We start from the raw sequence: 25302 nt of genomic DNA, 5'->3' as shown, positions 1-25302 counted from the left end.
ACCAAACACCCAGTCGCATCTCACCCACATACGTAAAAGTGTGCGCTAACATACACACACACACACACACACACACACACACACACACACACACACACACACACACACACATTTCTACAGCTACAGATGTGCACAAAGGTACAGTAATACACACACACACACACACACACACACACACATATATACAAAAATCACACAGACAGAGGCAGGCATGCTCATACAGGCAGGAGTGGCTCCACAGTAAATACTGTGTACGGTGTTAGCTAGCAGGCGAGCGAGTCAGCGTTCTATTCTTAGCAGTGAATTAAGTAAAAAGCCAGAGGTGTCTTTTACATGGGGGCCTAATCTGGAGCATGAGACATGGATTATGAAATCAAAGCAAGATTGGCCCAGGTGTCTCCAACAATGCCGGCTAGTGTTCAGCACAATCCCTGCATGCAGGATTGAACAGACAGGGAGAGGCAGGAGGAAGAGAGAAGGATGGGATAAGAGAGAGGGAGAGAAGAGGAGGGGAGAAAAAAAAGCCAGACTATTCATCAGCAAACACACTTCCAACAATCTTCTCTTTCCCTTCATCATCACACTTCAGTGCCAGAGTTTCATCACATTCGCGCCAATGTTTAGGGCCACCTCAGAACACAACCTCTGGGAGGGAGGGGGGCTATCGGAGCATATGTGAGAAAGGCACACAAATAAGAGGGGGGAGGACAATCTTGTGAGGAATGTCTGACAGAAGAGAAAGACGGAGAAAAGAGATTCCTGCTGGTTCAGTAGTCGTCCTGCCAGCCTCTCCCATTGGTCTATCCGAGAAGGCGGGAATGAGGGAGAGAGACTGGAATAGAAAGGAAGAGAGAGAAAACCAGAGAGGGAATTCCTGTGGCTTGGCACACTGCACCGAAAGAGGCGTGGCCTGTCGTGTGTTTACAGTGTAAGACAGTGAGAAACAAGCTCTCTCCGAGGAGTTAGGGCCTCAGATCTGTTGCTATTCCACTTTGTCTCCTGTTCACTTCACCGACGTTTTTGTCACAATCAAGTGAACAAAAGGAGACAAATCAAAACTTCTTTTCTTCGGCTCAAGGAATCACACAGTAGTCATGTTTTGCGCGGCTTTAATGTTTTCTGCTTGTTGCTCTTCTGAGTTATTTGACTGGAGGTATTTGATGGCAGGAGTCCAAACTCTGAGCTGTCAGCTCTCTACATTAGGGCCTCATTACGCAGTCACCGCTGGTGGAGACTGGTGCTGTGGCAAGTGCTTGTTTGTAGCAATCGCAGAGGAAAAAAGGGTCATCTTTCCCCACACTTAGGCCCATGAATCTGTCTGCTACGGCAACATGAAAAATGCTTGTTCTCTATAGAAACAACAGCCCCCAGCTAATCGACACTGACATTCTCGTCAAAACAAGCCGAAACACTCTGTGACATACTCTACATGCGTACATGTACACACAAGTTAGAGCCCACGCCGACATATGCTCAGACTTTCGAGCCCCCCGTCTCACACACACTCACGCACACACTAACTCCTCTTTCCTATGAACACTCCTGTTCACATTAAACAGCTTTTTTGTAATGCTTGCAGCAAATGAATAAGCGACTCTTGTAGGCTTTTTAAAAGTACACCTGAGAGCTGCCCCCACTGGGCCCAGAGGATGAGAGCTTAAGGTTAAAAAGCCTATTTAAATTTCAGAGTGAGCGGCACACTCACAGCTAACAGCTAGCAGTCCCTGTAGCTTTGCTCTGTGATGTACAAGTGGTTCCAAGCTTTTACACATATTAAAAAGAAAGGAAAAAAAGGAAAAAGCTAAAGAGAGCAGAAGGAAGCAGCAGCAGGGGTGGTCACCTGTAGTGTGGCAGCGCAACGTGGTCACAGAATGAGGAACACGACTCTGGGCGTCAATCTCCACTACAGGTGCGAATACAGAAAACCCCCATGCAGTGTGTGGTGTATCCTATTGCATGTCTGCACGGGACTGCATAAGGTCTATCAGGTTGCAAAGTGCTAAGTATCAGTGTGAGCATCATATTTCCGTGCTGGAGATAACAAGAGCCTGCTGCCTGTTGTTGTAGAGGAAAAAGGTGCTGCAGTGCAGATAGTTGTGTATTTTGGTGTGGGTTGCATTGCAGAGAAGCTTTAGGCATATGAGCGTGTGCTTGTGTGTGTGTGTTTGTGTGTATCTCCCCTCCACTAGAGTGCTCCTCTCTCTGTGGGGAATAGTGCTGTAGGTGGTTGGAGAAGTGGGTGGGGTCAGGGTGCAGCCGTGTAGCCAGGTGTGTGTTGGAGCTGGAGGCTGGATGGCTGGCTGTAGTACCTTGTTAGTCACAGTGTTGATTGCCAGTGTTGGAGAGGCACTTCCAGAGATCATACACTCCATCCCCAAAGACTCCGACTCCAGGCTGTACGGCGTGGAAGCCTGTGGGGGTTGGGGGCGGGGTGTGGAGGTAGATGAAAAAAAAATAATAATAAAAATTCAACACTACCTAATTATCAAACACATGAGATCCCACTGCAGGTTGCAAGGTAAAAGACCTGTGTTGTGTTCGTGACAAATCCTCTGCTCAGACCAGATACGCATCCATGTGCACGATGCAAAAAAATAAAATAAACCATAACTATTGTCATTTGAGAGAGCAACACCTTTATTTAGGTCACATTTGAACTGTGCTTTCTGAGACGATGGAGACAGCCCCCCCATCCCAACCCTCACCTCCCACCCAAACACGCATATGGCACGCACACACACAACGCATGCCCTCGTCTTGCTGTAAAGGCTCACTGTTGAGAGAGATAACTCTGCCATGCCTGTCTCACAAAACTGCTTACTGTAAGAGGATTGGCTGCCAACAATACCATTTTTAATTCATGATAAACATAAATGAGATTTCACAAACTCTCAATTTCAATGTCTGAGACTCTTAATGGAATGCCTTGTAGGCAGACAGTGTCTAGAGGGGGGGAAGGGTGAGTGCGGTGCATGTGTCCTACAGAAAACACACTCTTCACTTGGTGCGTTCTTTTGTGTCATGCTCAAATGAACAGAACAGCATCAGGAAAGCTTTAGTCGAAACTGTTGTTGGCAGAGCTGCATCTTAAAAACAACGCGCTTTTTCCTTCACATTTGTTGTATATATAAAATCTCTCGCACTTGCAAAGAGGCGCCGTTTGTTGAATGAATGTGATAAAATTTTGATGCTGTAGGGCGATTACATGAACAGCATGTTAAGTTTTATGTAGTCTCTGTGCTTGTGTGTGTGTGTGGTAAAGAGAATGGCGTGTGTTAATGTGTGTGCGTGCGTGAGTCTGCCTCGCCAGCCTAACAGGATCCTCCCTTTATCGTAGCCTCTGGTGAGCCACATTGTGGGGAAGGAGGAGACAAGAGCTCGCTGTGTCGGGATGCCCCAGGGCCAGGTCAATCTGAGCAGCTCACTAAAACCTGTACAGCTGTACGTAACGCTGGACGAGACTCATCCATAATTAAAGACAAAAGCTCCCGCTCAGAATAGCCAGCGTGCACAGCTCTGCATTAATTGATGTTTGTTAAAAAAAGTGAGCGCAGAATGTAATGTATGTAATGGCTGCCTTGGGCATAGTTTATTAATAAGGACCCCACTTCATGACAGGCTAGCGAAGCAGCATGGAGAGGCAGTTACATAAAGTCTGGATACGAACTCCTACTGAGTCTGTGTGTGAGTGTGTGTGTGTGTGTGTGTGTGTGTGTGTGTGTGTGTGTGTGTGTGTGTGTGTGTGCGCGCGCGCACATGTGTGTGTCTGCATGTGGTAGAGAAAGAGTGGGAGACGAAGGAGGGCAAAAGGAAAGGAAGGCTGAGGCAGAAGTAGAGACACAGAGGCACAGCTAAACACTAAACCAAGTAGAGATGGAGGCAGAAGCTTAAGCAGATGAACAGCATATGTGGACAAATGTGTTTTCTTGGGAATATGCAGAGTTTCTCTCATCAGACTCACCCGTTCTCCAGACCGCGGCCTCTTCTTTGGCCGCGTGGGCAAGGCGTCCTCCTTTGGGTTGGTGTCAATGGCCCAGTAAGAGCCCTGCAGACAGAGGAAAGACACATGAGCTGATAATACATAACATATTGACATCTCTAGGACGTTTGCACTGGACTGACACTTCCTCTCGCATCAGATCTTTCTTTGATACAACATTATTTGGAAATCAGAGGCCTCATCTGCTCTGCTGAAGTCAGTCAGCCCGAGCTTTTATTTGAGTTGATAGCAGTGAGTTTGTGCGGCGTGTGGGTGGGCTTTGTTAGTACGAAAGGCTTGGCTTTTCCTCCTCTGCGGCTGCTTCTCAATGAGAGGCTGGTGAGGGCAGCTGGTGGTGGTGAAATGCTAAGCCTTTCCTGAAGCTGTACTTCCTCAGCCTCAGGTACTGAGTCAGAGTGCTGTTGCCAAGGATGAAGGCTCCACAGTCTCAGCCCAGGCACTAGCCCTGCCGTGTTGCTTTCTTCTAAGGTCTGAGCGAGGCTAATCAAGGAGAGAACAGTTGGGGCTGGCTCTGGGGCTGCAGCTAGCAATTCCACAACCAGGCTGCATTATTTATCTTTGCATTCGGCCCCATTTAATTTATTTTTCAATGGTGTTCTTCCTCGAAGCCAACAGGAACGCCGCTCACAGTACAGATTTTTACCCTAAGGCCCTGCAAGTTCTGAATTTATTTTTAATATTTCATATGACCCCCGATAAAATCTCAATTGTCGAGAGAAAGTGAGATCAGGACCTTTAAAATTACTTCCTTAGCAGAGAGAATAATTGGTATTTCCACGAGAAATTCTCTGAAAAACAGGAGAGGCCACAGGAACAAGCTGTATCTCAAGTATCTATACAATAACCACTGCATAATGGCGTGCTCTTGTTAAAGCAAGCAAATCTGTTATTTTCACAGCTCACACACACCACTGCTGCAATTGTTAAAATGAAAAGCCCGGGTTGGCCTATATTCGTCAGGGGGTTAAAATTATAAGTTTTTAATATGTGCGAGGCTTTGGGGTCAATTAACATTTCCCTCAGAGGGAAGAATAATTCACAGCACAATCAAGCAAAGATGAAGAAACATCTCATATTGATGTAGGCTACAGAAAAAATGCAGCAGAAACCTCATTACATACCCCATGTTTTTACAAGAAAACGTACTGAAGGATGTATGTAAAGGTGAGGAAAAACTGTCTCTACATGCGATCCATCCCCATGTCGAGATGCAGGGGTTAAATGCAGATGTTTCAAAATTAGGAGTGAGAAAGATAAAGTCAAGCTCAGTGGCGTTTCTTTTAATTAGGGGGGGAAGAAAACATTAAGTGAACCCTCATGGGAGGGGAGTTTCTGCATTTCCCTACATCCACCCCCAGAGAGTTGGCAGGAAAAAAAGAAAAACATATAGTCATTAAATTATTCACAAATATACTGCAATATACTGAAGCAATGCCAAGTAAAGTGTGCCCGTGGAGTCTGGGGCAAAGCCACAATATCCTCTGCAGCCATAAAACAAAGGCTGCTGTAAAGATAGTTACAAAAAAAAATCCAGCTCCTGATAACACATGTACTCTACCTGCTCTCTACCCGTAAATGACGCAGCTCATTTTCCTACATCAACACAAATTTTGTCATCTAGTTCCCCTTTTCTGTGTAAATATAGGAAGGACAAACACATACACAAGTACACTGGTTATCCAGGCAACTCTAGACTGAGACGTACCACCAATTAAAATAAAGATTATTAACAGTAGCCTTCGGAGGCTGCAAGTCTACCTCCGAGGTAGACAGTGTGTGTGTGTGTGTGTGTGTGTGTGTGTGTGTGTGTGTGTGTGTGTGTGTATGTACAATACCAACTGTCATCTCTTACACCATCTCGGAGAGAGAGAGTCAGACAGAGAGCGACATGACTCTCCTATCTCATCCAACCAGCAGTTCTCATATTCCTGCCACATTACAATATTGATGCAACATATCAAGAGCGGCTAGCGCCTCTTTGAAGTTGTCTTCGGGGGGGAAGGGAGTGAGGAAAATTCCAAATTAAACATTAAGGATGCGAGCATGTTGGCCATGCATTTGGAATGGGATCCATACAGCAATAGATTATTTTGTATTTAGTGGAGCAGCTCCCAGGAGTGTCAATATCAGAGGATTACAGCAAAACATGAAATTAGCATTCAGTCCCCATCCTCTACACAGCTAGGCGTAGCTCTTCATGCATGTGTCGGTGTGTGCGTGCGTGTGTGTGTGTAATTATTTGTGCGGTTCCCTAAGCATATGTAGCGTATGCTTTGACAGTACCGGGATGAAATCTGGGTTAGGCTACATATGGTTAGACCTATGCACGCCATCATACAAAAAACATAGGCCCATAGGCTCCCTCCTTCATGAACTACTCAGTGGACCGGGGGACACTACTTATCAGGTTGATGTCGCTACAGATTGCGAAGTAAATCTGGCTCCTACTGAGATTCAAATGTCAAATTAACATGTTAGACTATACATCCTTTTACAGGGAAGAAAAATGGGAGCTGAGCAGAGAGCAAATGAGGTCTGATTTTCTTTCCCTGAGTAGATTCACCTTGAGTAAATACTTCAGGGACACAAGATTCTGGAAATGACCTGACTTCCACCCTGTTACGGCCCCATCTCTACCAGTCTGTGGCTTTTTTTCCGCCGCTAGCCCACATCTGCTGTCCGCGCTGGTCCAACAAACTAGTCTCTCCTTACATTTGAAATGCAATTCTGTGGGGGTGGGAGGTTCATAATAGATTACGAGCATGCCATGCATTTCCAGACTGTCAGAGTCCTGGCAGCCATTCAAAGGTAACATTTTTCTACCAGAGATAGCATGATACACAACAAAAAAAATGTTGAAACAGTGAATTCTGCCAGCTGAGACACTACATATTCCCCTATGTGTGTGTTTTTATCATAATTACATGCATTCTTATTAGTTTATAATCAAATGAATGCTTAAAAGTCTCACCTTTCCTGGGTCATCTTTGGAGCGAGGCACTTTGAGAAAACACTTGTTCAATGACAGATTGTGCCTTATTGAGTTCTGTGGGGGAAAAACAGAGAGAAAGGTGGTGAGGTGAGTAAACACATATCAAAAATCAGATTACACAAACAAGTCTGCAGTACTCGAGTGAGGAGAACGTCACTGCCAGCAGCGACAAGGGCGTACAACTTGTTGGCATGTATCGTTTAGGTTTAGTCACGGCTCCTGTCATCGAGGTCAGCTCATTTCAGTGGCGTGAGATCTGGCCTGCAACTGTGTCCAGATTTCACTCTACACACACATATAAAAGGAGCTCAATCTGCGCACAAAGCCACCAGGAAGCGATATCTTTCATCAATGTCCAACAAACTGCATTCTGGTTGCACAACATATCGAATTCCTCGGGTGCCAAAAATAGGAGCCAGAAGGAATCCCACACTGGGATGGTTGCTGATACCAGGGCCTGATATTAATTAATGCTTCAGCGAGCTCCTGTGGGGGCAGGAAATAAATTATGTAGATCATTCTGAAAGTTAACTCATTACAGTGTTACAAGCTACTCCACGGCGGTGAAGAGGGAGGTTCATCCAGCTGCCTGATTGGGGAGGCGAGGTGGGCTGAAGTAGCCACAAGGGCTGGAGAGCGATGCTCCAGGCCTGGGTTAACCAGCTACAGCTAGGCCCTCAGAACCAGCTGGAGGCAGGCCAGCTGAGGGCTTACAAGAGCCAATGGATGCACACGTTTCTCCACTCCACTTTATGGAGTGGTATTGACAGATGGCCACACTAAAAAGCTGTAGGATTCTCTGATGAGTTTAACGGATGCAGAAGATAAGTAGAGAGAGACACACAGAGAGAGACAGAGAGACAGAGAGACCCCCAAGTGCAAAAGATGGGAGCTGCTTATTCAACAGTATAGGCAATTATACCACAGGAGGGATGATAATGACAGCCTCGTTGTAATGCTGTCAATCTCTCTGGTTAAATCACTCTGAAATGCCAATGCAATCCAGAATAAGTCTAACACTCTTCTCCAACACAAAATATAGAGGGGGGGAAACTGGCGCCACAGTCAAAACAATTCTGTGCCAGAAGGGAATATTTTCTGAAAGTGAAACTCAACCCAAAATCTATCTTCTGAGTATCAAACAATCATCCCTGTGGGCTTGAAAGCAGGTTGTAAAAACTCTGCAGTTTGCGCCTTCACAAAGAATTCATGTCACAATGGATCCCCCAAAATGTGTTCACGACATTGGGTCTGTGTTGCGGCTCGCATCAAGTTCAAGACTCTGGTGTTAATCTGGAGGGCAGCGAGGGGAACTACTCCGTCAAACCTCCACATCATGGCCCAACCCTGTGCTATGGCGTGCCCACTGCACAAAGGAGCACAATGCCCCTGTGGTTGCTAATCTCAGTCAAGGATCTTTTTTTGACTTTGCAGTCCCCACCGAAGTGACAGCAGAATCATAGTCTTTACTCCACCGCAGACCCTAAAACCCAACTTTTAAGATTACATCTTGATACACTATCTTAGCGCTTACTTCTTGTATTGTAGCATTGAGGATACTTTTAGTTGTTTCTTTAATAGAGTTGTGGTTAACACGTTTGATGACAACTCACTCTAGTTCCCATCAAGGTTGAATTTATTGTATGAAATTTATTGTCAGTTGCTGGAACCTCTTAACACACCTGAAGCATAATTCACTGCTCTGCTGTACCTCTGTGTGCTCAGCAAAAGAAATATGGTAAGAGAAACTCCTTCCATGTCACAATATCACCTTTCCTCAAACTACAAATACCTACTTGAAGTAGCATAAATAGCTCTGTGTGTTTGCAACGTACTGAGCATGAGAACAGGCAGCAGAGAAGTGGATTATGCTGTAACGCTTTCTGACACTTTTTGTCTCACCACCATTGTAATCCAGTAGAGCTGACACAAACTCAAGATAACCGAGGCTCCCGTTGTTTCTGAAGGAGCAAAATACTAAATTTTAACAGCCACCTTTAAAGACTGCAGGGCTGAGTGTTTGATACTCCAAAGATTTTGGGTGGAGTATCACGGAAATACCTGAACACGGGAAATTTAATCCACACAGACAAAGACAACAGCACAAAATACAATAGACAGGGTAATAAGAGACATAGATTCTCTAATACAAGTTGTCCTTGTACGCCTACACAACATGATCACGAATCAAAATAAAATTGACAGAAAACAAAGGGATTCTCACATTTAAAACATGCAGTCTGTCTCACTAGTCACTATTTTTATTATCAACAAATCTGTCAAGTATTATTTTGATGGACTGATTAATCGTTTAGCCTGTGACAGTGACATTCAAGTTACAGCCCGTGGGCCAAGTTTGGCTGGCAATAGTGTCCCTGGCAGCCTGCCGACCATTTTCTAATTCACAATCAAAGTAAGTTGATTCACACTGGGGATTTTATTGTAGATGGGTGTAAATATGGTGCAAGAGTATATATAAAAGCTTCAAAATATAGCTTGTTTAGAGGATCCCCTAACCTAAGCCCCAATTGCCCTCAAATCCTAGAAACGCTAGAATTGCCCTGTGTGTACATCTGACCTGTGGAGGGCTGCTGCGACTGGATTTTCCTTTTGGCAAACACTGAAAGGTTGAAATTAGGCAACTCATGTATTTATTATATGTACTGATAAATACTATTGTTTGTTTATTAACTGGTCCCTGGCCTCCTGTCATTTGGCAAAAGTGGCCCCTCAGCAAAGCAAGGTGAGTATCCCTGACATGTCAAAAAAGAGTGAGAAATGCCCATCACAAATTCTGAGAGCGCAAAGTGACATCTTTGACATGAAATAAAACACAAAAAAGTAGCAACTCTTCACATTAATCTCTATATTTGCATGAAAGCGCTACGAATAATCAATCATCAATTCATTCATTTTCTGTCGATGGACTAATTTATTCATTGAGGTTATAGCTGTAATTCTATGTTAAGTTTTACCACAGGCTCATAAAGCATAATTAACCATTACAGCCTCTGTTACATACCAAAATACATTCATGGAAAGCTCTCAAACCACAATATATTTTGGTCACACTGCTATCGGATCTTTAAAACTAGATACAGAAGCACTCAGGCTTCCGCTGCGATCAGGACTCTATGTGGTCTGAATGTAATCCAGCCACATGATAGCCACTTTGCCTGCGAGTGAGTATGCGCAATGCTATGATGCAGAAAATGCTTATCTGTAGAATGAGGTGTGAAAAGTCACATAGACTTGACACATAAATCCAAACTTTTTAAGACAAAGTAATGGTGATATGGAGGCCCTGGGAGGAGACAGGGTTCCTAAGGCAAGCTAAATGTAAGACTTTTAAGACTTTTTAATGCCACTCAGACTAATTTTATTAAAACAAAAATAACAGGAAAAAAACAGCATCACTTACTTAGGGTTAGAAACAATTTGCCCAAAAGTTTATTGTAACATAAAACATGACTTGGCGATTTTTTGTTTCTCCCTCTGCATGTGGGATTCCACTGCTTGATTCCTACTGTGTTGAGTTTGAAAAACTTTTTTGCATAATAGTACACCATCATCATATGCTTTACCCCGAAATCTTGGTTAAACAGACAATTTTTGTTGAATTTTTATCGTCCAGGTACAGTGACAGCTTGCTAGCAGACAGTGAATCCTCTGCTCTGAGCATCCTGGCCACAAACAAAATATCCCACTATCCTGATATGCGTGACATTAAGGCAAATGTAAATCTATTTTGAGATTTTACTATGCAACATCCTACTTCCCATGTCTTAACTATGGATGCACCGAAATGAAAATCTGTGGCCGAAGCCGAATAATATTAAACGCTTGGCCGAATACCGAGTACCAAATACCGAATATTGTTGCTTAGTTTTTCATTAGTTTTTGCAGATGAACCACCTCCAGATTAGTGTTGTCACGGTACCAAAACTGGGACCCACTGTACGATACCAATGAAAATATCATGGTTCTGAGTAGTATCACGATACCACAGCGAAAATGAGGCAGATGTGCCTTTTGTCATTTATAAAAAGATAAATCACTTTTCTATTACAGGCTACAGCAATGATATTTCAATGGAATAAATTACTTATTGACTTATTCATACTTCAAAAACAGCATCAATTAGTGATTAACATAGGGGGGATCAAATAAAATAAATAAATAAAATAAGAATCAACCAGCCACCCTCCTCCCATTCATAAGTAAAGAACAGTCCCTAAAGTGCGGTGAGGTTTGTGGGCCGTGAACGGCTCGTTTCTCCTCTGACAAGTCACATACCTGTGTTCGGCTGGCTCGACTGTTCGGGTACTTTTGGGCAGTCCACACGCCAAGAAGAGGATATTATTGGAGCTGACTTCTACGTCGCCGGTAAGCCGATGGCCGCTGTATTTGACAGGAATACATTACTGTCTGTGTCTGTGACCCCCGTTCAACCCACAATCTGTGGGATTCGCCTTTCGTTTCTGCTGCTGGTTGAAATCTGTAGGCTGCTCGCACAGCGTGCTGAATGATTTAAGCCTATTTTGCTCGCTCAAAACTATTTTAAGTCGCAAATGCGGGTGTGGTGACGGATGGATCACCACACTGCCGACATTTTACTCCGCCCCTCACAGCACGCTGTTTGATTGCGTTATCAAAACATGCTGCTATTATTCGGCCTTGCTTTTCACTTATTTCACCGAATATGTGTTTTTTTGCAATATTCGGCCGAATATATTCGGTTACCGAATATTCGGTGCATCCCTAGTTTTAACATTTTAATGCTAAGACATGGGAAAGATTTTAATGCCAATTAAGGATTCAATGCCCTTTGAGACATTTTAAGGATTCGTGGGAACCCTGGTAAAGGACTTATTGTTTGAGCCCAACGTTGAGTACACATAAACATGACTAGAGTTCCTCACAGATGCTCTTTCTCTACCTCGGCCCAGCCAGACTACTTCACACAGGCTGCAGTGACAGCAGCACTACACGGGCCTTGTCCTTTGAGCCACACTCTGTCCCTCGCCTCGTCACAGTTCGACTTCAACTCAGAAGAATAAAACAACATGAACGCAGGAGGTGATCATGCATAGTGGATGGTGACAAACAGATACCAGGCTCTCATTTTAGCCAGCTACTATGCCACTTTAAAAACCCTGCGACATGTCCAACGGGGGAGCGTCTGAGCAGAAGGGTGTGTGATGCAAGCTGTACAATGCCATACACACTTAAGTACTTAAAACCATTTTCCCTTCACAGCCTCTGAGTGTGTGTGCCACTTGATGCCAGGCGGACAGAAGCGGCTGAACTTGCACAGAGAGGTGGCTCTATCCATTAAGAGCCTTCTGCTGAGCCTAAATCATTGATACAGTCAAGCAGCCAAGGCCTGCCGCTACATTAGAAGTTTACTTTTTAATGAACTCTGCCTGCCTGCTCTCCTCTCCTCCTGACAGGCCCTGTGTCCGCGACGTACCGTATTGTGTCAGACAAACTCTTTCCACTGCTTCAGACACATTAGTGGTGTGAAACTAACAGGCTGTGGGTCATTTGTAGGCGAAGAGATGAACCAGAACAAAAGACGGTTTTAAAATGTTAAAACAGCGGCAGGGGGAGAAGAAGAAGAAAACACGGTGACAACGACAGTCGCTGCATTTGATAGATCGCAGTGTATTTGCTGAGTAGGAGAGAATGGGGAGAGCAAGACAACGATAGGCTGATGAAAAATTAAGGCCAATTACTGCTGCGCATATAAACAATATGTCAGCATTTGAGCAGCAGCTCCTTAGATTTACAACCTTAGTCTGTGTGAGCATTTGCTTAAGACAGTAGGCTACAAGTTCTGCATTAGGGTATAAGTGGATCTACAGTACAGAGGGAAGTGAAGTAGGTAGAAGAGGTCAGAGGGTGTGAACAGTGATACACAAAGTGAGTCAGACAGAGCTCACTGCAGGGGTCCTGCCCAAGTGCTGCCCAGCATCTACCTGCAACCCCCACAGAGCACTTCATATCCAACCTCAGCACAAGCCTGCGTGTGTGTGTGTATGTCTGTGCATGTGGGATGCCTCCTACACACCTAAAAAAAAAAAAAACACGCGCACACACTGGTACGTGTCTCCTAACAAATGGCGGTGATTTAACACACCAGGACAGCAGTGGAGGCGTAAGCAGCTCCGCCCTCGCTGCCCCCCCTGCTGAGGAGCGCTGCAGCTCAGCAGAAGGGCCGCCAGGGGAAAGTAGGTCAGGCTGACCTCTGCGCTCGGCGTGTCAAACGTTCAGAGTGAGCTAAAGGGACAGGCCATGTCAGAGCCCTGCTCCTCACAGCTGGGGAGGAGGAGGCACCCTGTGCACACGGTCAGAGACCCAAGGGAGCGAACTCGGCATGCTGGGACAGACACATGTATGCACACATACCGGTTATGACACAGGGATGAACACCAGCAACCGAGGGAGAGGAAGAGTCACACTGTGGTCCAACATGAACAAATCGATGCCCCCGTAGGTTCCTGGCCTTCCCACATTCACACCATCTTCCTGCAACTTTATGCCTCTAGACAAAGCTTTAAAAAAAAAAAAAGAAAGTGTGCGGGGGATCTAACCAACCAACACACTGCCCACTCTTATATTTTCCACAACTAACAAAAAGCAACAAGAGGCAGATGTGAGTTTACTTGAAACATTCCTGACACCAAGTGAAAGTCTGTGATGACCTAGAGGTGCTCTTAAAGTGTTAAGATCAAACTCCAAATGGAGGGGAACTTAAATGCTGCTGGATCTGCTGTATTTGTGATCAAAGTGTTCTCCCTCGTATTGCAGTGTGTGGGAAAACAGGCGGTGGTGATCGGTGTCAGGAACCAGCGGTTAAACATTACAATGACCTCCGCTACGGGAGCCACTCATAAAGGCAAATATATCCAACTGAAAATTATTCCTGGGTTGAATTTACATTTTCAATAAAGAGCAGGTCTGGCGAGAAAAGCAAAGGGATGCACAGACTCACGCTTATCGAGTAAGGCAAGGTTACATTAGGTGACATTGTGTACCAGATTCCAGTACTACTCCCGTTTAAGTTTATCCCATTTTGTATGAAATCAACATGTCTTTTCATATTCACAGAGAAAAAGAAGACAGAATGTACCACAGGGCTTTTGGAGAGAGAGAGAGAAACAGCCATGTAAAAATATTATATAGGCCTGTGTTGCCACATCTAATATCTGGTATAGAGTGTCTGTACAGAGGAGGGGACGAATCAGAAGAACCAAAGCAAACATTCTTGCTAGTGCCATCGCTTGGAGGATATAGGACCTCAACCTCTAATTGACCTGTCAGCACGTCTGAATGATGAAGGGATATAAAAGAATTGAGCCACTGCTGAGATAGATGCTTCAAATCTGTTTGAAAAATACAGAAATAAGATCTGTTGGATGGATGAATGGTGAGATGGAGAGAAAGAGCTGGTGGTTGAGTGGGTGAGTTGAGCAAGTGAATGAATGAGTGAGCGCGTGAAACATCAGCCAAACAAATGGAAGGACATAAAGACCTTAGGGCTGCGTATGTGTTGATGAACATGGACTGTAGGTGTCGCCATAAAGAGTGATGTCACTGTACACAGCAGTGAATTTTTATCACTGTCTGAAAATTGTTTTATGCAAGGGTGGAGGTCTGTCTAAAATGACAAGCATTTTCTGCTGCATGCAAAAAGTCGCATTTCGTGTGCCCTCAGTTATAGTGTTATAATATTAGATTTTTACTTATTGTCAACTAATCTTTTAATGGATAAATAATTTAAGCATTTTTCAAAAGGGAAAAAACTCCAAACATTTGGATTCAGCTTCTCAGATGTGAGGATTTGTTGCTAGCCTTGTACGTATGCATGATGCTGATAGTGCTATGTCACCTCAGGTGTGAGGAAATTATAACGGCCATTTTTTCACTATATTCCTATTTGTAAAAAAAGATAGCTTGATAAAATAATCAGCAGGTTAATCAATATGATACAATAAGTAGATCTGACCGCGCAATCTGATTGATAAACTAGACATTTAAAACGTGCCATGTGCCACGACAGCACACCATCCTCACCACTACAAATATTACTCTGCCATTTCCATGGCAACATTTTAAGTTTCAGAGCTGAATGAAAAATGGATCGCTTTGTTGTTCATTTTGATTTAAATCAACTTTCTTCAATTACTATAATTTATGGTGCTGCTAGGTTGCTGCTAGACCGCCCTGTTAATACAGATGCGTGCCTCCCTTTGTGTGCAGTGAGCTGGAGGGCAATCACATTTTTGACCGCAGTGAAAATGTTTTTGAAAGGCTAAATGCCATAAAATATGGATTGAAGCAGAATATTTCATTGGATAAAAAACATGCTGAGAATGTTGCAAATGATTACTATCTTTTCCCAATAAATTTTGACTTGTACAGCGCTCTGGAGTTAACTTTTACTGGAATGTTTGAATCACATTAGCTGCGCCCAGGAGTCGATGACACGGCAATATCTTAAAAATAGTCTACGTGTGAAGTTTGAGGACATAGCAGCTAAGTCTGCCGATGGAAACTTTTTTTTTCCCAGCAGATATCTTAGTTGCAACAAGACTGAGTTAGCAAGGTAGTTTTATGGTTATGTATGTGGTATTTATTCAGTTTGGAAAATCCCACGATCTCTACAAAGCATAACCATTAGGTCAAGTCGGCTGGCTGACTCAACGTTGACTAGAAATCGACTCTGTTGCTAGGTCGTTAAGGGTCGGCCTACTTGCTGAACTAGTAACTAGGTTTCATTACATAGGAGTCTACTGACGTGATGTTTCCAGTTATTAGTCAGAACCCATGTATTTTCAAGGAAACAAAGAAAACATTAACAAAAAGCGTTTTATTTTGAGAGCAAATCGTTTCACTATATGAGCACATTTTTAACGAGCCTGTATCTTTTATTTTGCTGGTAACTGTTGTATAACAGTTACCAACCGTGACTCAAGCGCCTCGGTCATGTCGCGTCACTGTCTTGCCAATAATGATAGTAAAGTAAACCCTGTCGTATAACATTGCTTAAAGAAAAACAGGGTGTTTGCAGGTATCAGACACTTACATCTTTTCAAGATCATTTTTAACCAAATTTAAGGCAGATTTTTGGACAAATCTTTATTTTATTCAAGAATTGCAGGTAAGTATAAATTTATCATATACAATACATGTGGTCCCGTGCAGAGGTAGCTTTTGTGTGGGGATACGGTGATTAGAGTGACTTAAGTTAATCTAAATTTTGGCAACAGGTAAGTGAAGGTAAGAAGTAAAAAGACAGTTTTAGGTTCAGTGGCAGGTTTAAAGATTTATAATATCAGAAATAGGGAGTTTCACACAAAAGAGCTTGAGTCATTTTGACAAAAATAATTTTTTAAAGATGGATAAATTAAATTAGACAAAATGTTTATGGTAATTACAACGTCAAAAATTCAATTTGAGGAATATTTAATGACGTTTGAGGCCTACTACCTACAAAAATTAAATCTATGAATTGAAGAAATATTATGAAGAACCTATAGACTCTTTAGATTTTAAAAAAAAGTACATGTTGCAAGCCTATAAAACATAAGATGTTACGATATCCCCAATACAGAACTGAAAAAAACTAATTAAAAAAAACCAAACAAATGGTCTTTTAGTGTTTTACCTCAACAAAATGCTTCAACACTGTACTATACACTACTATACTGTATACAGAATGCTCTGATGTATTTCATCTGGAGGCACAGATGTTGGGAAAAGTAAATCTATCTTTTATTTTGACTTGCTGAAAACCACAATATCTCCATATATCTTCAATTGACAATTTCATTGACTGGTACATATCTGCCAAGCCGAACCAAGAGACAGACTGAAGGCAGAAACAAAGAGGTGACAGTGAGGAGCGGTAAGAACTGAGTGCAGCAAGTAAGCCCACAATAAAGGCAACGGGAAGAGTAGAGATACAGTAACACACACTCACACACTAACACACAAACACTCACACACACACACAGGTAGATTACTGTATTTTTAGGCCTTTGTTATTTTATATGGACCCTGTGACATGCCCACCAACACAGAACATACTCCTCAGCCTCGGGGATCTGCACCGAGGCCACGGAATGTAGCACCTTCGCTGTCTATTTGTAGTGGGTGTGGGAAGGCATGTGGGATGCCACAGCATTCGCTCAGCAAGGCAGCGCTGCAAAAAAAAAATTATTGGACTCACAAAGACACAGGTAGAGAAAGGTAAGTTCGTCCAGGTGCAATCACCAGATGATTTAATCCTGTTAGCTGAGAGAAGAGCGGTGACCCTAAGGCCATTAGAACGAGGCTCTTCTGACTGACTGGATGAAAACCTGCTGTGTGATGACAAAGGAGTGCCAGGAGGCTGTACGCTTCACTTTATGAACACTTAAAACCATTGTCACCTGCTGTTTTAACACTTTCACAAAAAATAAAAAATCATAAGAAATTTGCTAAAGGTTCCAAGAGAGACTGAAGTACAGTAGGTAAAGTGAGTTTGACAAAAACAATTACATTAAGAGCCTATTAAAGACATATTTAACTCTATTTAGCACTACCTAAGCTTTATTGACAATAGTGAACCCTCCCCCTCCGACACCATACTGTCAGACTCAAAAAGTCTGCCAACACTCACCGCAAAGCACTCTCGTATCTAGCAAAGCTACGGAGAGACCCAAAGCCCACACTCAAATACCAATGAAGTCAACTATAACGATTTTCAACTTGATTTTTCTAACCATCTTCAAAGGCATTTGATCTGCCTCCCTTGGCATCTCGTAGTAATGTGTTGGCATGCTAGGTTTTAAACCCCGTAGCCTCTGATCTTTACTCACTTGTATGTAACTTTAATAAAACATAAACAGTTTGCTTGCCTGCCACAGAAAAATACACGCCAAGGTGAAATCTGTCATAAGTGTAATAACCTGTTATTCGGTGCGAGAAGAGCTCTACGTCTATGTCAATAATGCAAAGAGAAAAGCAAATGAGCAATCAAGAAAAATCAAATTGATCGCTAACTTTTGACTATCTAGACCCAGGTCATCTGGTGTAGCACTTTGAGGTATTATAGTAATTAAAACTCAACAGCCACTTGTGCAGAAGGAGATGACACTATGGGGAAATTGTATTTTTCTCTCCCCCCCCTAACAGTGAGCATTTGGCTAAATTAAACCCATTTTTCACTGGCAGGCTCATATAATGAGGGCAATACATGCAAGAAAGAAATTAGCTTGATAAGCGATTACATGTTGTGAGGACTCAAAAAAGAACACGTTATCCGGAAAACAGTGGTGGCAGCACACAAAAAAAATCTTTCAGAACATTTGCAACAGTGATATGCTTGGAGTTTATTATTTGGGATTTTTAAATAGCTATAATTAATGAAAATAAACACAAGAAACAAAGGGGGGGAAAAAAAGCTGTCAAGGTTTGCCTGCCACAGGGAGCCAATTGAGATGACAACCGAGGTCACTGGTTTGCATCAGCCTCCACAGGTGTATTGTTTCCAGAGGCCAGCTCCATACATTCAAACTGCAGGAAAAGGAAAGAGACAGACAAGGGGAGGCTGCAGGTACAGAGTGTGCTTCATTCGCGGAAGAAAGTCACCTCAGAAAGATGCACAAGGACGTTTATTCTACATGAATTCAAGCACGCTACGACACAGCAACACAAGACTATCTCTGATATACAGCAAGTCATTATAGACCAGGCTGTGCACATTTCTATTATGCTTTTCCATATTTTGTGTCTTACATTTAATGTTGCAACATCGGATATTCATATAAAGGTGGCCAGGTGTCTTTCTGTTTTGATAACCCTGTTTCCCACTGTTTTTCCTACTCTGGCTGCCGTATGACGTCATAGTGTGCCGGATTTCTTTCTATTGTAATCAGCTCCAGGCACGCTACTGCAAGTGACGTAGCATACACTGTTTAATGAAGCTACATGCTAACATCAGGGAAACATAAAATCATGGTTGCTGATGTTGTTAATTTCTCCCTAATTTCAAATAATATTTCTGCTGGAACATGCCAACTTGTGTTTATAAGCTTTTATTGGGGATTTTTCACGGTAGAAAGTGCAGCTATTTTCTATTATAGTCACTCCCCTGGCTGCAATGACGGTGCAAAGAAGCTGAGATATGGAGCACCCACAAACACAGACTCAGCTTCTTCTTATTTCTTTTTTTTTCTTTCTTTTTTTTTTTTTTTTTTTTTTTAAGAAGGGGGGCTTAAAATGACAGGTGAGGAAAATAAAGTGGTTTTTAACCATTAATGCATGTAAATATGTTCTTTTAGAAACCTTAAATACAAGTATGAACCTGAACATGAGCATAATAGCTCCTCTTTAACCACTGTCAAATACTCATTGACCAAAGAAATCTGCAAAAATAAAGTAAAAGTACATGTTGAGCTTACCTGCCAGTTTTGATCAAGCAAGCAAAGCAATCCACTTTTATCTGACGAGTAATTTTGCTGAGGGTAATCCAGGGACACTGCAACCTATAGAGCTCAGACAATAGACCGAGCCAAAACAAAACCCCCATAGTTCTCGAGAGGCACAAAAGAAGTTTATGAATGCTGCACCAAGGATGTTCCCTTTTCAACAGAAGCAATGGGGTTAGAGACCAAAGGCTCCAATATAAATGTTCTGAACTCAATCTCACTCAGACACATGCACCCACATTCCCTTCCCTACCTGCTTTGTTGCGGTTAGGCCAACCTTGGAATGGACCTGCAGAAATTCAAGGAAAAAAACAACTTCTGCATTATTTTCTAGGTGCACTCAAGGTTACAGCCCTGGCTTGAATGCTACGTTTGAAATTCGAGCATTCCCCTTATAAATTGGGAGGCGGTCACTGCAGATTTGAAAAGCTGTGGGGGAAAAATTCACTTAATGCAACGCTGAATGGCAGGTCACACTACAACAAAAGCGCAGAGCCACTCATATGAGGCCTATTTGATCACAGTCCTTCAGAGAGCTATCCGTCTTTGTCTCTCTTTTGCTGATATTTGCGCCTCTCCCTTTCTGTCTCACTCTCTTGCTCAGAGCCAAACCGCACACATAGTCAAACCGCTTTGTACAACCTCTGGTGTAGCTACATTTGCTGCACTATTGCACGGTGCAGCGTGCAGCATTATTCCATTAAGTGGATTATTTCAGAACATCTTTGACCTTTGACAGGGTTGTGATTGGCGATGAACCAAGAAGTATTGAGGAGACATGGTGAATGGCACAGACCTCTGTGGAAGTTGGCAGGATTGAGTGATAGATAACAGCAAACCAGTCGATACAACACAGCAGATTAGGCTGGAACAGAAAGGTTGAGACACGGCAGGATTAAAATCAAGCCAGGGGAATAAAACAAAAATGTGCAGCATCCACTTGAGAAAAAATGAGAATCAGCGCAGTGCTGGAGCCAGGATTGTCTGAGGGGATCAAACAGGCCCATTAGTACTTTCCTGAGGGGTCACTAGTCTATCCATGAAAACTGTATTGTTAAATAGTACAAAATAATTTAAAAAATGACGGGACTAGGGCAGCCCCATGAAAGTCCAATATTCAAATCATAAGTCAGAGACCACTCAGTCAACTGAGGTTCTTCAAGTCGAATGAACGCTCCTTGCTTTCACGCTGCTCTCCGGTACATGCTGCTATGGACCCAGACCCAGGGTGAGGCTAAGTGAGACGAGGGCAGCAGCCCGGAGGAAAAGAGGCTTTGCCCAGTCAGGCTCTGAGATAACGTTATCTTCTGCCTTCTGCTTAGAAGTAGTGAATTTACAACTCACAGCAACTTAATACGATACAGTGTCCATCTTTTGCTTAATATCTAGTGTCAACGAAAAATGCTGTTGCACATTTCCAATCAGTTATTAGCGTAGTTAGCACTCGTTAGCTCAGAGGGCTTGGTTGGCTTGTTTATTATATTACATAAATGTCGCTGTCACCCTAAATGTCCCACCAAATTCTGTTCAAGATTTCAAACTCTATATGGAAAAAATGGAGGGAGCAGTCGTATATTCGTATTGACCAGCCAGATCTGATTTGACTGACATCATTCTGAGTCAAGTACAGCCCTAGATATGACATTTGACAGATACATTAGGAAAAATAATGTGGTTTTTTTCCAGTTAAATACATGAGAATTTTGTTTCACTACCTAAACTGTGCCACTGACAAATATTTAAATAAGTATATTTGCTTGAAATTAATTTTGAAAATGACTCTGTATCTAGAAAACCAACCCTCTGTAGCTCACATTCATGTATAACAGCTACATTACTGCAAATCTTAAAATGACCTTTTCACTACTCTAATCATTAAATACATTCAAACGTGGAATTATACTTGACGGTAACTGCTTTTTAGTTCCCTATTTCTAGTAATTGCTGGTAAGTCGAGACATCAAATATCATCCAAATGATCCTGTTAACAGCTCCTCAGCCTCCACTTTAGCTGCTGATGAGCTAACATTAGCTAAACCCGTCTTTGTCCGAGCATATACACACCGGTTTGCAATGCACATTTCTCAGTGACAGACAGCCGTTTCCCTTTTATGGTTTGGCAAACGCACACAATAAATGTTGATACAGCTTATAAAGTCGACGAATGAGGAGCCTGTAAACAGCATCCAGACTCATCCTGCCCTTGATTTTATTGGGGGGCGATTGGGAACAGGGAGGTTGCAGTGATGGGACATTTTAGTTTTTAGAGGGGTTTTAAGGGGGTTATAGTCACAGTAGTTCAAACTCTGTCAGTCTAGTCTCATGCACTTAGCGCCTAAGGTCATCGCAAGTTATATATCAGCCTTGAGGAAACAAAAATAATTGACAGATCCTCAAAAGGGGAAAAAAGACGTAGAACATACTGTGTGCTTGGTCACTCGAGACAAACTGGGGAAATGGTACAGTACAGACTGACAATATCAGCAAAGAGAGCTGCCTTGCACAGCGCTGTAAATTGAGTCTGGCTCTTTGAGCGACGCAGGCTCGCACTTCTCTCCTGTGCTACAGTACACAGGGCGCCTTTTCTCTCCCTTCCTCCTCCACTGCAGAGGCAGCACAAGGCCATGAAAGATTGGAGGCAAAGTGACGTCCTCCGGTTTATCCTCCCTGAAAGCCTTCGCATGCTCTCAGTTCCACATGAGGGATCTGATGAAAGCCGTTTGTCAGTACGCCACTTAATTATCAGCCAGAAGAAGAGCCTCTGATGCTATCCTCTGACAATGCCTCACAGCAGCCTGCTGACTACAGTGCCCACTAACAATGAAGAACTGACTGCAGCTACTAATGGTGACGGGGTAGTGCCAACTGTCCACTTAAGAGTTAGACAAATTAAGTAACGGCACAGAAAGCCTTTTGTGTGCTACTTCAATGTATTCTTTTCTTTGTAGGCTTAAATAGGAAGGAGAAAATTTTACATCTTTGTACCGCGACTGTAAAATGGGATGTTTGGAAGACAAATGCAAAACAGAACAAGTCCAACTGAAAACACATTATATCGAGCAGAGGAAAAAGTGAGACGTTTTGACCTTTTATTTTTCCTGCATGTCTACACAAACATTATAGAGCTTATGCTGCTGCTCAAAATGCACGTTACTATCAGACGGCAAATAAATAAAACAGTCACATGCATTCTTTAACCTTCTGTCTTTGCATAGTCATATTCTTGTGACTGCTGACTGTCAGGAAACAAAATTTGACCATAGCTGCATTCTGCTAAAATTACTGTGCAGTTTAATGAAAGAATAATTCCATTAAAGTCCCCATGAAATGAAAAAAAAAAATCATTTTTCCAGATTTAAACCTGTGTCCCTTTTTTGACTGATCATTTATTTCTGTGCTAAACATGTATTTTTACATCAGAATCCCTGTATTTTCTCTTCCTGTAAAAACCAGGGAAAATGGTATCCTGCACTCGGGGTTGTTTACAGAAGTTCATCCAATCAAATTAGACTTTAGCCAACTTGCTAGCCACACAGATCACATAAAACCACACCTCACCATTTGCAGTTTTTAGTAGCTAACAAAACAATATGGAAAGAGTTAGGAAGAGATGTGTGTTTGGATATCAGTGGGCAAAACCTTTGTTTTCATTTACAAAATAATGTGGCGCAGGTCTAATTCATTCATCTCTCCCTCATCCTCCTGATCTAAAGTTGAAGGAGGTGTGTGTTGAGGTACCATATTGTGCTTGACATTAAACCCTCCCACTTTTTAGTGGTCCAATCGAATGCAAACAATTTGATTTAAATCTTTCTTGTAACTGTACACCAATCAAATATTCCGTTTCAATGGGAAATACATCCCAGTACAGAAGATAAAAACACTCCACTTCAGTTTTTTTTATGGGAACTTTAAGGTTAATATAGTTACTTTACAATAGGATCCAAATCAAATATGATATATGAATACCACCACTCTGGTTCTGGTGACAAAAATCTTCTTTTGCCTGGTATTGATGTTGAGTCGATTTCCAAAATGACTAGGGTGTGTATGACTTAAAAAACAAGGTTAGGCTGTCAGTACCAAAGATGGAGATCAACTAGCGGAAGAATTTTATTTTCTTATTCAGTTGTACTCTTGTCATGTCACTCACTCACACATCCTCAGGCTCTTGAATACACTCGGCCTGAAGGCTACTACACCAGCAGAGAAAAAAGCAAGCCATTTACCATCATCCAAATTAATCTGATCTGATACTTAGCTTTTCATTAGCAAAGTACATTATAGTACATGTCCATGACAGACACAGGCGGATGACTCAGTGTAACCTTGGACTCCCCACAGTAACCTGTCAGCAGGGAACAAATCCACAAAGGAACGGCAAGAAGCAACGTCTCATTTTAAATCACTGCTCTGCTCTCACTAACAAACTCTGAAAAAAAAAAAAGCCTAAGAGAAGCCTTTTTTCTGTAATATGTATTAGATTTGATTTCCTTCTGAAAGGAAATCACAGACCCACCCTACAGTCCATTAGCCAACTTAATGCAGAGCTGCCAGACTTGCTGACCCATTAATAATACATTGCAGTGGTCAAAAGAGGCCAGACACCTCCGTGCACCCCTTCATCCCTCTACACGGCCACATTAATGGACTAATTCAGATGCAATTAACTGGTGGGGAGAGGCTGTGGCCTTGCGGCTGGTGGAGCACAGGCTGAAGGGCTTAGAGCCAGGGCTTGGATTATAATCACTCTGAGCACACACATGAACACACACACACACTCACAAAACAATTTACATAGTACAAGAAAAGAGCCAATACATTTGTAGTTACGCAGAATGTAGCTTTCACCATTGGATACCAGAAGCAAAAAGAAAATTAATGAATGGCATTTACACTAAATCACCATATTTATCTGTAGAAATACTGTTTGTAAGTGGCCCTTGGCTACAAATCTGTTTCAGCCTATGCTCTGTTAAAATACTGCCCACCAAATAAACCTGCAGTAACTGATGGCCACTTGGAGGCAGTGGAAACAAACTATAAAACAAGACAGTGACATATTACCACCACCTTGGCGAGCAGTTGCCATCAGGGGTGGGCAACATGGCCAAAATCTTCTGTTGCATTTTACGTAATTTTGTATCACAGTAACAGTATACATCACAGGACAGTAACTGTTCTGTAAATTCAATTAGGAAATGGTTTAAAATAAAAATAACCATACCATCCTTCATCACATTTGATTATTTTATTCTTTTATTTGGAAATTCAAAACAAAAACAAAAAAAACCCAGCTGCCTAACAAGACATTTAAAAACAAAAGACTCAAAACAGTAAAATATAAATTATTTAAAAATGTAAGTTTTAAGGCTCCCGAGAACAATAATTTAGTGTGTTACAGGTTTGCACATTACAACTTCACACTCCTCCTCCATGTCCGCCCAAATCACTGTACCTTGTGAGGCAGCTCACAAGATCACATGAGAATCCATCCCTGATTTGTTCCAATGCCTGGCCTGAATAGCTCCCACGATAGAAACAGTATTGCCAAATCTCTACCAGTGGACGCATTTCTACCTTCATATGGTACATAGCCTCATATCACCAAACCTTAGTTGCACGTTTACACATCCAGAAGATGCAAAGCAACATTTCCATTAATCTGGAGTCGTGTCGAGTTTATGCCCACCTGACAAATATTACTCCATCATCCACTCTTCTCTTAGCTCCATTTTGGTTTCCACCCACGCCTGAGGAACATATCTAGCTCTTAAGCTGCTAAATGCTCCACTGTTATCACTAGCTTAATCTTAACTGTGTCTGTTAGT

At 42.5% G+C, this 25302-nt stretch overlaps 1 protein-coding gene across 3 annotated transcripts in view; it reads right to left on the bottom strand.

Annotated features, from left to right (window-relative positions):
- The window catches only part of foxj3 (forkhead box J3), a 91176-nt gene that overhangs the window by 17987 nt on the left and 47887 nt on the right, over nucleotides 1-25302 (bottom strand). For 2 of the 3 annotated variants that reach the window (XM_049572699.1, XM_049572708.1), the window contains exons 3-5: nucleotides 6972-7046; nucleotides 3962-4045; nucleotides 2310-2411 (exon numbers count right to left, since the gene is read on the bottom strand). In XM_049572699.1, the coding sequence (XP_049428656.1) occupies nucleotides 2310-2411; nucleotides 3962-4045; nucleotides 6972-7046 (261 nt within the window). The remainder of the gene's footprint in view (nucleotides 1-2309; nucleotides 2412-3961; nucleotides 4046-6971; nucleotides 7047-25302) is intronic. The other variant, XM_049572716.1, reaches the window with a different exon arrangement.

This window comes from Epinephelus fuscoguttatus, linkage group LG1 (genome assembly GCF_011397635.1).
Source record: "Epinephelus fuscoguttatus linkage group LG1, E.fuscoguttatus.final_Chr_v1".
Classification (NCBI taxonomy): Eukaryota; Metazoa; Chordata; class Actinopteri; order Perciformes; family Serranidae; genus Epinephelus; species Epinephelus fuscoguttatus.
This window is presented reverse-complemented; position numbering and strand designations above follow the sequence as displayed.